The sequence below is a fragment of the Euleptes europaea genome, chromosome 2 (assembly GCF_029931775.1).
Source record: "Euleptes europaea isolate rEulEur1 chromosome 2, rEulEur1.hap1, whole genome shotgun sequence".
Lineage (NCBI taxonomy): Eukaryota > Metazoa > Chordata > Lepidosauria > Squamata > Sphaerodactylidae > Euleptes > Euleptes europaea.
Genome location: NC_079313.1, coordinates 129,300,091 through 129,314,932, shown reverse-complemented (window position 1 = coordinate 129,314,932; position 14,842 = coordinate 129,300,091). Strand labels below are relative to the sequence as shown.

The window sequence follows — 14,842 nt, the reverse complement described above, 5'->3', positions numbered from 1 at the left end:
GAGGTGACACCCACTCTGTCTATTTTTATTTTATTTATTTTATTCCATTTATACCCTGCCCTCCCCCGACAAAAGCCGAGCTCAGGGTGGCTTCCAACAAAATTACAGTAAATCACTTTCCAAATTCATGCCGACAATAATTTACATTGATAATAAAATTGCTTCTAATCAAATAAATCACTTCCAATTAAAATGGAATTAGTTGCAGCTAAGCCTACATATGGCCCTGACCTGGATGGCCCAGGCTAGCTCGACCTCATCAGATCTCAGAAGCTAAGCAGGCTTGGTCCTTATTGGAACTTGGATGGGAAAACCACCAAGGAAGTCCAGGGTTGCTACACAGAGGCGGGCAATGGCAAACCACCAGCATTCGTCTCTTCCCTTGAAAACCCTGTGGGGTCACCTTAAGATTGCTGTATTTTATACCACCAAGCAGAATTTTGACAGCATTTCACACCACCAAGCAGAAGAAGCCCTGATCTTGATGGCCTAGGCTAGCCCAATCTCGCCAGATCTCGGAAGCTAAGCAGGATCGGCTCTGGTTAGCATTTGGATGGGGGGCCCACCAAGGAATTCCAGGGATGCTTATACTAAATGTCTCTTGCCTTGGAAGCCTCACAAGGTCACTATAAGTCGGCTGCAACTTGTTGCCACTTTCCACCTCCAAGGAACAGTGCCTCGCAATATGGAAAAGCAGGCAAGCCTGCTTCCTCTTGCTGTGAGTTATGTTAGCCAGAGTAAGATGTGTGTTAAGTGCCATCAAGTTGCTTCCGACTCACGGTGAACCTATGAATCAGTGTCCTCCAAAATGTCCTATCTTTGACAACCTTGTCAGATCTTGCGAACTGAGGGCCGTGGCTTCCTTTATACAGTCAATCCATCTCTTGTTGGGTCTTCCTCTTTTCCTGCTGCCCTCAACTTTTCCTAGCATGATTGTCTTTTCCAGTGACTCCTGTTCTCATGACCTGACCAAAATACAACAGCCTCAGTTTAGTCATTTTAGCTTCTAGGGTCAGTTCAGGCTTGATTTGATCTATAACCCACTGATTTGTTTTTGGTTTTTTTTGGACAGTCCATGGTATCCGTAACACTCTCCTCCAACACCACATCCAAAATAGAAATCCTTGAAGGTTAGCTACTGGGCAGCAGCAGTAGTGGAAGGCGACACTGCCGGAGGATCTTTTGTAGACAACAGCAGTGCAACTACAGCTAACCCTGGTTAGTACTACGCAGAAGAAGGCACTGGTAAACCGCTTCTGACCAACCTTTACCTTGAAAACCCTATGATGAGACAGAGTAAGATACTAAAGTGAAATGGGCTGCGCCAGCTTCAAGAGGGATTGCCCAGGTTAGGAGTGTGGTTGCAGAAGAGATTTAGGCACAGAAGAGGTTTGGGCAATGATTTTTGAGGCAAGCTTGGAATTCATGGTTAAGATGCTGCAGGCCAGGTTCTATGATAAGGAACTCACTGCTTAAGATTTTCTTTGTGGGCTTCCTAGAAGCACCTGGTTGGCCACTGTGTGAAAAGGTTGCTGGACTTGATGGACCTTGGTCTGATTCAGCATGGCTTTTCTTATTATCTTATGTTCTCTTCAGGATCAGAGGAGCATGCCTATTATATTAGGTGCTGTGGAACACTGGCAGGAGAATGCTGCTGCAGTTGTCTTGTTTGTGGGCTTCCTAGAGGCACCTGGTTGGCCACTGTGTGAACAGACTGCCAGACCTGATGGACCTTGGTCTGATCCAGCATGGCTTTTTTATGTTCTTATTCCAACTACAGCTGATTGCGGTTTCAACACCCTTCTCCACCCTCCTATTCTCCTAGTAATCTTCCCACTAACCCAACCTTAACTGTAATTCTATGTTAAAGTAGAAAAGGAAGATGACTTTTGATGCAATTAGGGCTGGAGGAATGATCATTGATCCTGATTGTGGCTCATGACAATAAAAATGGAACATAAGGAAGACTAATAATAGCTTTCCCCCCTGGGCTACTACAGATGATTTATCCCCAGTTCGGTCCTGATAACTCTGCGTAATTATGAACTGTATTAAAACCTAGAGGGGAGGTGGGGAAGCCGGAGCACCAATGAAAACAAGGCAGAGTCCTGCTCAAGGCCCGATCTGTGCCATTTCACATTAACTCTCCTGCTTATAATGTCACCCAGAATGTGGGCTTTGAACAATAAATCAAAAGGGGGGCCAGGGAAGGGGAGGGTGGGACGACACAAAAGGAAGTTTGAAAGTTGGAAGGCCAATCCCCTCCGGCACTTGCAAGCGAGCCAAGTTCCAAATGCCATCGGTGCTGCCAGCCCAGTTTACCGTTTAGCCGTGTAATGGTCCAGTTCTTCCTGATGGCAGATGGCACGCTTGGCAGCTCGAAGACGAAGGGTCCAACGTTTGGATCGATGTCAGCATCGGCGGCTGTGATGTTGATGACATTCAGGTTTGGCTTTTCGCAGATCTGCGCCTCCTTTGGCAGGAGCTCCGGAGCGTTATCGTTGATGTCAATTAGATAAATCTGCAGTGTGCCAGTGCCACTGGCTGGAGGGATACCTAAAGGGGGAGAAGATCGTTTCAGCGAGTAATGGTTAAGGTTGGCACAGGAAGCGGCGGGCACAGGGACATTTCCCCCTCATCTCCCACTCTGATAGACATATAGATGGAAGAATGTAGGGGAAACAGCGGGTGACATTGTCCAGGGCATAGTCCCTATGAGTTACACCTAAAGCATTTGGCAATCCTCCAATGTAATATCTGTCATCAAGTGTCAACAATGTCCTTTTACTCTCTGTAGTCGATGAAAAGGTCTCTCTGAAAATCAATAAATGGACCCAAATTTGACATTAAAAATGACAATATTCAGAAACCAGCAAACATCTTCCAGGGCATTCTGTTGCTGAACTAAAAGTTACTGTTCTCAGACAAGGATGCTTCAAAGGGAGAATCCAACATGGAATTGCTGAATTAGAATTCATTACCCAGTTCCATACTATTTACCCTCACCCCTGTCTTAACACATACCTGAGCTGTCTACCTTCCTCTCGTTACTGATATTTGTTATCCTTGTTATTTATTTTATTTTATTCAATTTATACCTCACTCTCTTTCCCGGCTATTGTGTCTAATAATCATGCGCTAGACTTTATGTCAACCCTACTTTACATATCTAAGAATAGTTGGGGGTATTTCTCTCTCACTCTGAGTGGAGAAAGCTGTCAAGGAGGTCCGGCCTGCTCTCCAGCAAACCGGTACCTCCTTGGGTCAAAAGTTGCCAAACTCCCCGATGGGCTTCAGGACCCTCCCTAAAGCACAATGCGGATAGACTCTGCTACCTTGTCAAGGAGACTCTGTCTGCTCTCCAGCAGGCCGATTCCTCTGTAGTTCAAAGTCACCAAATGTTTCCCTAAGGAAACCCAAATTCCTTACTGTGCCCCAGGATTCCCCCTTTGAGCGCAGTACAGGTATATCGCCACCAGCTCTCAATTCCAAAAGGCTGGCTTTCCCAGGGATGAGCTGAGAGCTACTCTTCCCCAGCCAGTTTCCCAAAAGTCAAAACAAGCAAAAACCGTCCCTGCAGAGTAGAGCTTCTGCCAGGGGAGGCTTATTGCCACAAAACACTATGGTAGGTGGTTTCTCACACACACACACACTCAGGCACTTGGATTTAGCCCTGAGACCCAAAAAAAGGTTTCTCAGACTTCAATATAAAGTCTATAAGTTTATCTAATAAAATGTGCTCGTTACAGAAAGGAAATTGTTTGTGAGGCAGATAGCATAAAAACAAGAAATCTTAGCAATCTCTAACTTCACAGTAGTTCTTTAAGTTTCAGGCAAAATAGGCAAAGTTTCCAAGAGAGTAACAAATGCAAGGTTTTAGTTGATTTATAGTTACCAAGACCCAGTTCTGGTCCTAACACGCAGAGTGTCAGCCCTTCATGGTTGCCAGATGATGATCGCTTGGAGACATGACCAGCATGTCTCCCTCCCAAGCTTCATGATTTTTGATTAGAACAGAGTTCATATTTATCTCTCCCATCTCATTGGGTGATGGCCATTCCGCCCAATGAGATGTTGGGGACGCAATAAACTTCTAAGATATTTGGCATGACACCTCTAGGCCTTTTGAAGTTACAGAGGTATTTGCATCTCTGCAGCAATACAAAACATCTGGGCTCCTTCAAGCTTTTGAGATGTCAGGCTTCTAACAGGATTGTCACCAAGAGAACAGATAGCTGATTTACAATAGGAAGGCTTTGAAATGGAGGTGCTTTGAAGTGGAGGTGGCAATGCCTCCGGTCTCCACACCTTTCCCCCCAAAGTGAAGTGGCTTCCCATGGGAAATGGAAATGGTTTCCCACGGGAATGGTTTGTGAGAGAGAGCTGGTCATCAGCTCCTAGTCTGATATCAAGACATTGAAGACATAGAAGGCCGCAGCCTGAACCAAAGTTTGGTGATCAGAAGAAGAGCAAGGTTGCTTTTCTTTACAAAAGCGAACACAGAAATTATTCTTGATACTCTGTATACTCGATCTTGGCGTCACCCAAAGACTTTGATTTGCTGTAGGCTCAGGACAGACAGAAATAAGTCCTCCTCACAATGTGTAACTCATGGAAGCCACTTCCCGAAGATTAAGTGATAGCTTAGATGGCTTTAATGTAGATAAATTGATGGAAGATAGGTCAATCAATGGCTACTAAGAATATTTGCTACATGGAACTTCCATGTGCTCAGGTAGTATACCTCAGAGTTTCAGCTGCTTGGGAAAAATAACAGGGGAGGGTAGAAGGCGGTCTACCCCGCTCCTGGGCTTTCAGCACCACCTGAGTGGTTGCTTTTGGAAACAGAACATTTGACCTGGGTCTGATACCCGCAACAGATGTAAAGATTGGCTCCCTTTGTCCCCTTTCTCTCTCTCTGTGTGTGTTAAGTGCCGACTCATAGCACTTCCGACTCATAGCGACCCTATGAATGAAAGTCCTCCAAAATGTCCTATCTTTGACAGCCTTGCTCAGATCTTGCAAATTGAAGGCTGTGGCTTCCTTTATTGAGTCAATCCATCTCTTGTTGGGTCTTCCTCTTTTCCTGCTGCCCTCAACTTTTCCTAGCATGACTGTCTTTTCCAGTGACTCGTGTCGTCTCATGACGTGACCAAAATATGATAGCCTCAGTTTAGTCATTTTAGCTTCTAGGGTCAGTTCAGGCTTGATTTGATCTATAACCCACTGATCTGTTTTTTGGCAGTCCATGGAATCTGTAACACTCTCCTCCAACACCACATTTCAAAGGAATCTATTTTCTTCCTATCAGCTTTCTTCACTGTCCAGCTTTCACACCCATACATAGTAATAGGGAATATGATGGCATTAATTAATCTAGTCTCGGTGGCCAGTGACACATCCTTACACGTCAAAATCTTTTCTAGCTCCTTCATGGCTGCCCTTCCCAGTCTCAATCTCCTTCTGATTTCTTGGCTGCAGTCTCCCTTTTGGTTGATGGTGGAGCCAAGGAATAGAAAGTCTTGAACAATTCCAATTTCCTCATTGTCAACCTTAAAGTTGTGTAATTCTCCTGTAGTCATTACTTTTGTTTTCTTGATGTTCAACTGTAGTCCTGCTTTGGCACTTTCTCTTTTTACTTTCAGCAGTAGTCGTTTCAAATCTTCACTATTTTCTGCCAATAATGTAGTGTCATCAGCATATCTCAAATTATGAATATTCCTCCCTCCAATTTTCACTCCACCTTCATCTAAATCTAACCCAGCTTTCCTAATTATATGTTCTGCATATAGATTGAAGAGATAGGGAGAGAAAATACACCCTTGTCTGACACTTTTGCCAAATGGAAACCATTCAATTTCTCCATATTGTGTTCTAACTGTGGCCTCTTGTCCAGAGTACAGGTTGACCATCAAAACGATTAGATGCAGTGGCACACCCATTTTCTTTAAAACCAGCCATAGCTGGTACCCTTTCTCTGTACCCATCACAAAGTACTGTCTTCCTAGGGTTGCCAACCTCCAGGTAGTAGCAGGAGATCTCCTGCTATTACAACTGATCTCCAGCCGATAGAGATCAGTTCACCTGGAAAAAAGGGCCGCTTTGGCAATTGGACTCTATGGCATTGAAGTCCTTCCTCTCCCCAAACCCTGCCCTCCTTAGGTTCCGACCAAAAAACCTCCCACCGGTGGCGGAGAGGGACCTGGCAACCCTAAGTCTTCCTCATCACGATACTGCCATGATGGGAAAAGGTACAAACCTGGGCCATCTCCCTGCCACACCAATACTTAAAGTTCAAAGCATCCTTCAAGACCAGAGGTTAGCAAACGTAACACTTGTCTTTTCTCACAACAGGGGTCCTCCCAGATAAACGGTGGGGCCTCTGAATAAGAATCCGCGCTGCAGAAGTTGCCCGTTCAGGCTCTCCACTTAAGAGTTTGACGTTCATAAAGGTTAAAAGCCGTCACTGTCTTGCATAATCCTTTGCGAACGAACAAACAAAACAAAACACCCCAGTTTCTTCGGCTGTCTGGGCCTCCACACTCCAGTAACTTCCCTTTCGTTAATGGGGGGGGAAAACAGAATCCACTTTTTAAAAAGCAGTTCAATATTCTTCATGCCTTCCACTTCCCATCCCCAGTGAACCGCTAGCTGTTTTGTTCCAGGTCTCTACCCTGACTATTTCCTCCGACAGCCTTGCCTGAGCAGTTTTTAAAGCTCACGCTCTTGATTTGTTTGTGCCTTTTTCACCCTTAAAATGCTAACAAAAATGAATAAAAATAATTTTAAAAAAGACTCTCCGATGATTCTTCCCAGATGTTTTAGTAAAGCGTTCTACCTTACACTGCTTGTTTGTTTTCGCTGCCTGAAGAGTCTCTGAATCCCCAAAGAAGCCTTCTAAATCCCTTTCTCATCATTGTAACGTTAACTCTCCCAACCTCAAGGTCTAGCAGTGCAGATATTCTGCTTTCTGTTTGGCAGCCCTGGACAGATCTCCCTCTTCTAGACTCTCCTCCTTGATCACTCACACAGAATGGAAAGCCCGCAGGGTTCATCGCGGCTCCCTGCAATCCTTGTCAGTTATCTTTTGCACAAATGCTTGGGGTGTTTCTAGCTTATCCAATGTACAGACCCCAGATGTGTTTTTTTTTTTTCTTTTCAACTGAGGGGCTTAAATCACCTTTGTCTATTTACATACCGGCTTTGCAAGACTAGGGGTGTGGAGGGGAGGTAGTTGTGAATTTCCTGCATTGTGCAGGGGGTTGGACTTGATGGCCCTGGTGGTCCCTTCCAACTCTGTGATTCTATGATTCTAAGACACTTTCTGAAAAAAAACCCAAACCTCTATTCAAAGAAGTATATATTTGGAGGGGAAATCTCAATTAAAACAGACCTTGATTCCATTTAGGAAGCATGAAAGTACGAGCGAAAGCTGAAACAACATTTTTTTAATGCTTTGCTTTGGTTATTTTCTAAAGGTAACTTTCAGCCTATTTTCTGACTAGCATTTTTTTTTGTCCTGGAAAGTAGAAGAAAGTGTGCCAAAGTTCCCAAAGGGTTTTTTAAAATTTAAATGTCCCCAGGGAAATGGCCAATTCCTAAGCTAGTCCAAAAAATACGAACTCCTGAGGGCAAAGAATGTGTGCTGATCCTGAGTTTGTAATGAGAACATCTCAACCACTTCTTCATGCTTCCCCTCTTTTGGAGGGATAGGGCCTTTTTGGCAGCTGCCCCAGTTCTGGAATGCCCCCCCCCTTCCCAATAACGTTATTGGAATACTTTCAGTGCTAGGAAAAGACTTTTAAATTCCAGCTTGCTTTTTAACAGTTTACCTCTCTCCTTGAAGATATTTTTTTCTGTTGTTGCTTCTTAATATGCTGCTATGGGTTTAGCTATCTTTATTTAGGGTTTAGCTATCTTTATTTAGTTTTCACTAAATTAACAGTCAGGGTCTCCTGTTCCATCAATCAAAGAAGCTCATCTGCTGGGCATGGGAGACAGGCCTTTTCAGTGGCAGCCCCACAATTATGGAGCCATCTCCCCAGGGAGGTGTGCCTGGCCCCCTCACTGTTGATCTTCATAAGGCAGCTGAAGGCAGTTTTATTTAGGACTAATTTGACTAATTTAATTTTATTTACTGGCAGTCCTAATTGAGATTTTAAGCTGTTGTCTTTTATGTGTTTTATAACTGTTGCTTTATTTATATTGTAAGCCTCCTTGAGTGCCTCAAGGTAGAAAAGTGGCTAATCAATGTTTTAAACAAACAAACAAACAATTAACATTTCTCCTTGCTATCTCTTTGCACTAAGTGAAAGATTAATGCTTAGGGCTGTTTAGCTTGGAAAGAAGGCAGTTAAGGGGAGACATGATAGAGGTCTATAAAATTATGCATGGTATGGAAAGAGTGAACAAGGAGAAGCTTTTCTAGAATAGTAGAATGCGGGGTCTGCTGAAGCTGGCTATCCAAGGCTACTAGTAAAAATGGATACCAGCCATGAAGCATACTTGTTCTTTCTATAGGGTTGCCATCCTCCAGGTACTAGCTGGAGATCTCCTGCTGTTACAACCGATCTCCAGCTGATAGAGATCAGTTCACCTGGAGAAAATGACCACTTTGGCCACCCCAAAAACCTCCCACTGGTGATGACGAGGGGCCTGGCAGCCCTATCGCTCTAGGATCAGAGGAGCATGCCTATTATATAAGGTGCCATGGAACGCAGGAAGGATGGTGCTGCTGCAGTCATCTTGTTTGTGGCCTTCCTAGAGGTACCTGGTTGGCCACGGTGTGAACAAACTGCTGGACTTGATGGGCCTTGGCCTGATCCAGCATGGCCTTTCTTATGTTCTTACAGCCCACTCCTGAAAGGAATGGCCGCGCTGGGCGTTGCAGGCAAACTAGCACCGTTGCCTCCTAAAGATACGGCAGCACGGCGCCAAAAATCCATGCAACCCTCTTTGTAAAAAGAAAAAGGGGCGTTCCTGAACCGAAAGGGCTCAGGAGGCCGACTAACGTCGTCCCTGCCCCACGGCCAGCACCATCACACTCCGGGAACGCCTCCCGGGCTGCCGGAACACCTCCCGGCTCACCACTGCGGCCTGTGCCTGCGGCCAGAGGCCGGCGGGAGGAGGCTGCAGCTGGGGACTGGCACCCGGACCTGCATGCCGGCGCTGGGGCCACTAATGCCAGCATGCGCCTTCCGGGTGCTGGCGTTGTGGGCCCCTGCACCGGCGGAGGCGGTAGTCGGCCTCCTAAGGGCTTTGGGCCCGATTTTCAGGAATGAGCCCTTATTATATCTTCACTATCTTTTCTGTGTGCACAAGACATAGCACAAAGTATTTTTTTTCTCATTCACTTTCAAAACTAAACTGAATGAAAGCATGCAATCCACTTCTTTCACATTGCATTGTTCCATAAAATGATATTAAAAGTGCTGTGCACTATGGAAGCTCAGCAGGGTCAGCCCTGGCTAGTATTTGGAGGGAACACCGCCAAGGAATACCAGGGTCGTGACGCAGAGGCAGGCAATGGCAAACCATCTCTGAACATCTCTTGCCTTGGAAACCCTACGAGGTTGCCGTAAGTCAGCAGTGACTTGACGCCGACCCTCCCCAAAAAGCTGCTGCAGCCTTGCTTAAACAGGACTGAGCTCAGAACATTCTTTTTTCCACTCATGCATACAACTTCTCATTAAATAAAAGGGCTCTGCCAAAGCTTTAGCTCACTCAGATGAGACGCTCCCTAGGGGTGGTCATTTATGCTTAGAAGAAGAAGACGAGTTGGTTTTTGTATTTTGCATTTCTCTATCTTTAAGGAGACTCATGGTGTAGAGTGGTAAGCTGCAGTACTGCAATCAAAGCTTTGCTCACGACCTGAGTTCGATTCCGACAGAAGTCGGTGTCAGGTAGCCGGCTCAGGGTTGACTCAGCCTTCCATCCTTCTGAGGTTGGTAAAATGAGTACACAGCTTGCTGGGGGTAAAGTGTAGGCAATTGGGGAAGGCAATGGCAACCCACCCCGTAAACATAGTCTGCCTAGTAGACGTCAGGATGTGGCATCACCCCATGGGTCAGGAATGACCAGGTGCTTGCACAGGTGACTACCTTTACCTTTAAGGAGACCCAAAGCAGCTTACAATCGCCTTCCCTTCCCCTCCCCACAACAGACACCTTGTGAGATAGGTGGGGCTGAGAAAGTTCAGAGAATCTGTGACTAGCCCAAAGTCACCCAGCAGGCTTCATGTGTAGGAGTGGGGAAACAAACCCAGTTCACCAGATTAGAGTCTGCCACACACGTGGAGGAGAGGGGAATCATGCCAGGTTCTCTAGATTAGAGTCTGGGGCTCATGTGGAGGAGCGGGGAATCAAACCCGGTTCTCCAGATTAGAGTCCACAGCTCTTAACCACTACACCATGCTGGCTCTCTTAGAATTGTAAAGTTCTCTTGCACCCAACACTCATGAGTTTCCCTGACTATGGAGTTCTCTGGATCTTAATAAAACAACAGCAACCACAGTCAATGAAGGCTTTTGCTCAACTACGTCTAGCCTCTGAGGCTTGGATGGAAAGCAGAGGGAACACGCAAATTTCGACATGAAAAATCAAAATATATGAAAATTCAGCTCAGCTGTATTTACTGGAATGTTCAGCAGCATTACAAGTGGCTCCCCCTTCCCTCTCATAACAACAATGATCTGATGGTAACATAACATAAATGAAGTTGAATAGGTCAAAGGGCAATGGGAGGCTCAGGCGTTGCTCCCCATCCCCCCCCCAGTATTTTGATTTAGCTAGGGTTTTCAGTGAAGAAGGACTATAAATAAAGTAGATAATATATAGGGATGTAGACAAAGGGCCATCCTCACCTGGATAGCCCAGGATAGCTTGATCCCATCAGATCTCAGAAGCTAAGCAGGGTTGGCCCTGGTTAGTCTTTCGATGGGCGACCTCCAAGGAATGCCAGGGTAGTGACACGGAGACAAGCAATGGCAAACCACCTCTGAAAATATCTTGGTTTGATGTTCAAGTCAGCTGTGACTTGACAGTAAAAAAAAAAAAGACAAAGGGCTTCACTTAACGTGATGGTGGGTGATCCATGAATTATTTCTAGCATTTTAAAAAAACGTTAGCCACAAAGGCAAGGGGCTCTGTGTATCTGTGCGGTGGTGCACCAGGTTAGGAGGAAAGCATTCTCCCCCCAAAGCTTTCCAAAACTCAACCCATGGAGAAATACAGACAGGGGAAATACAGACAATTATTTTTTCACCCTGTGAGCAAGTGCTGAAGAAGGTTTTGCAAGCAGATCTGCCGTTGAAGTCGATTTCCAGATGCCTGCCTGCTTCTCTGCGCAACCAGTGTGAGGAACGGCAATCTGTTGCAAGTTTGCCTTGGACATACAAGGCGATTTGTATGGCAAACAGAGCTATTTTCAGGACTCATCAGTTGATTCCTCGCTCATGGGTTCCTTACTCTAAAAATAACTGAATTGTGTACCTTGCAGAAGGAAGTTCTGCAGATCATATCAGGAACCACCCCACCAAAGCCTGTTAGTGCCTGACCTGATCAAAGTGCTGATCTTTATGCTTCTCATGACGTGCAGTTTCAGACAAGGTAATAAATTGAGATATCTTTTGATCTTTAAGGTCTCTTTCTGCTTTTGCTGCAACAGAATAACCCCCTTGGAATTTTCCAGCTATCTTTTTCCAGTGACTGTTTCTGATTTCCTGATGAAACAATTCCCAGGGTAGCTTTGAGACTGTAAAGAGGATTGGTACATACAGCAGAACCTCACTTTCTCTGTAGCCATTTATGCATGGATGTTTCCTCGCGGTCACCCCGCTGACTACTTCGGGGCTTTCCTTTGATTATGCTTGCATTTTTTGACCGTTGGAGGTCGCCTGGCTCTCCACGTGCTTTCCTACACATTTTCCTCATGTTTTATGGATTCGTGTTTAGCCAGCATCCAGAAAATGCAGACCAAATTTGCGGGGAGAGCTAAGCAACCTCTGACGGTTGGAAAGTGCAAGAATAATCAAAGCAAAGCCCCGAAATAGTCAGCGGGGTGACCGTGAGGAAACAGCCCTGCGTAAATGGCCAATCCCTTCTTTCTGCTATACCCTCCCATCTATGTGATGGCAACATTCACATTTCCTTCCAAGGCTTTTCCACACCGGGTTTTTGACGCAGTTCAGCTTCTTAACTGCACCAGGTTTTCCCCTCCCTTACCGACAGTTATCTTTCACCCAGCACTGTCCTGTTCCCTCCCCCAAGTTTTCCCTGAGTTTTTTCAGACCACCTCAAAGGAAAATCAGCAAACAATATTGTCTGTAGGGGAGGGGGAGGGTTGCCAACCTCAAGGTAGTAGCTGGAGATCTGCTATTTCAACTGATCTCCAGCCGATAGAGATCAGTTCACCTGGAGAAAAATGGCTGCTTTGGCAACTGGACTCTATGGCATTGAAGTCCCTCCCCTCCCCAAACCCCACCCTCCTCAGGCTCTGCCCTTAAAACCTCCCGCTGGTGGTGAAGCGGGACCTGGCAACCCTATGGAGGGGAAACCTCATGCCATTGAGAAGCTGAGCTACAGACATTGGGTCATGATATTTCTCTAAACAAATGGGAAAGACTTTGGTCAAAAGATATGAAACATATACTTTCGCAGTCACTGAGAGAGAATATTTATAAAATGATCTATATATGGTATTTGACACCAAAGAAATTAGCTAAAATGTATGGATCAATGTCACCAAAATGTTGGAAATGTCAAGAAGAAGTTGGTTCCTTTCATCATATTTGGTGGCTTTGTGAAAAGGCAAAAAAATTTTGGGATATGATTTATAATGAACTAAGGTTGATAATACTACAGAATATACCTAAAACACCGGAAATGATGTTGTTAAGTATAATACCAGACTCTATAGTGACTCAGAGGTCATTTTTGATACATGCCACCACTGCTGCAAGACTGGTTTATGCAATGAAATGGAAAACTTCTGAGATACCAGACAAGACCGTTTGGATAGATAAAATGATGGAACTGGCCGAAATGGCAAAATTAACTGCATTAATAAATCAAAAAGAGAATACTGAATTTTTGGGAGAATGGGAGGCATGGACAACATATTGTGTAACTGAACTTAAATTGGGAAATATCAAGGGATATGAATTGATCTAATTCAAAATGTTAGGAGTAATTAAATTACCAAAGTTAAAAAATCTATTGTAGGATTGACAGATTTGGTTTATTATATTGAATTAGAACTGAATACAAAGAGAGAAACATGGATATTAAATGGACTGAGGAGGGGAGAGGGGAAGTTAAATATATATACTTGCTTAGAGATAAGATAGAAATCTTTTATACTATGTACTTTGTGAATTGAAAAACAATTAAGATTGTAAATCAATTTGAAAATAATGATAATAATAATTAAAAAATTTAAAAAGAGAAGCTGTGCTGCATCAAAAACCCGGTGTGGAAAAGCCCCTAGTCTCCAGCATTCCCTTCATCACATTCTGCGATGGCTCCACATAGGTAATTTACTCTGACAGTGTCCTGTCCCAGCCTCATGGAGGTTTCTCTCTCTCTCTTTTTTAAATAAGCAAACCTGGGAGGGAAAAACACACCTAAACTTATACCGACATCTCTGTCAGGGCCTCATTCCTGTTAATGCACCACGTTACAGTATTATCGGAGCACGACCGAGGCGGAAGGAGGGCCTACCGTTGTCAGCTGCCAGGAACGTGGCCTCGTAGACATTGTTCTTAATATAGGCTGACTCGCGATCAAGGATGGCGGTGGTGGTGATCTGACCATTTGTGGCATTAATGCTCAGCCAGTTTGCAGGATCTGACAGCTTGGAGTATCTGCGAAGAGCAGGAATAAATAGATGGCAGTCTCTTCTGACGACAGGTCCTTAGCATGGCTTGAAAATAAGGTTCGGGGAAACGCTTCCGGCATTTCCTTGCGTTTGCAGGCTCCTAACCCTTTATTTATTTATCAGATTTCTTGCCCTCCCTTCCTAGGTGAGGCTCAGGGCAGGTCACATCCTTTAAATATATGTATCAGCCGTGAAAAATGTAAGACAACAAAACGATAACATTTTAGCGAAAACCAGGCAAGTCTGAAGATGGGGCTCCAAATTCTACAGACTTGACCAAGTAGACAGGCAGGCCACACACCCCAGATGTATAATACCCCAGCATATAATACACCCCAGGATATAATACAGAAGGGGGGGAACAGGGAGGCCAGCGGAACCCTTTAAGGTCCCGTAGGGCCCTGATGTCTGGTCGCTTTATCCTCCTTTAATCCCTGTTTCAGCCAAGATTCAGCCAGGATCAAACGCATGCGTTTTGCCTAATGAGTGTTCGATCCTGGCTAAAACAAGGATTAAAGGAGGATAAAGCGACCATGCGTTTTCACCCTAGGAAAACTATTCTACCAGGCTGGAGCCAGGGCTGAGAAGGCCCTGGCCCTCGCCATGATAGCTGCACACTCTTAGAGCCAGGGACCACCAGTAAGTTGTTGTCGGATGACCATAGAGATCTTTGGGGGGTATACCGGGAGAGGTGGTCCCGAAGATACGAAGGTAAGTCTTTAAAGGTCAAAACCAGCACCTGGAACCTGAGCCCGTGCAGTTGACAGAGCACTGGCTGAATAGGCTCTCGGGGCATATTCATTCTGAAAGAGCATTGGAAAGTTTTGTTAGGGACAAGCTGCCCATTATGTAGGGAAGACCCATCATCAGATTTCGTGAGGTTTTCTTTTTAAACAAATTATAGCTGTGAAGGGGAATGGGGGGCTCCAGTTTGACTGTGGGGGAGGGAGAGGGATATTTAACCCTT

The 14,842-nt window shown here is 45.0% G+C and overlaps 1 protein-coding gene across 1 annotated transcript in view; it reads right to left on the bottom strand.

Annotated features, from left to right (window-relative positions):
• The window catches only part of CDH4 (cadherin 4), an 880,207-nt gene that overhangs the window by 19,037 nt on the left and 846,328 nt on the right, over window positions 1-14,842 (bottom strand). Inside the window, exons 11-12 of the mRNA XM_056844901.1 lie at window positions 13,719-13,861; window positions 2,323-2,556 (exon numbers count right to left, since the gene is read on the bottom strand). Of these exons, the coding sequence (XP_056700879.1) occupies window positions 2,323-2,556; window positions 13,719-13,861 (377 nt within the window). The remainder of the gene's footprint in view (window positions 1-2,322; window positions 2,557-13,718; window positions 13,862-14,842) is intronic.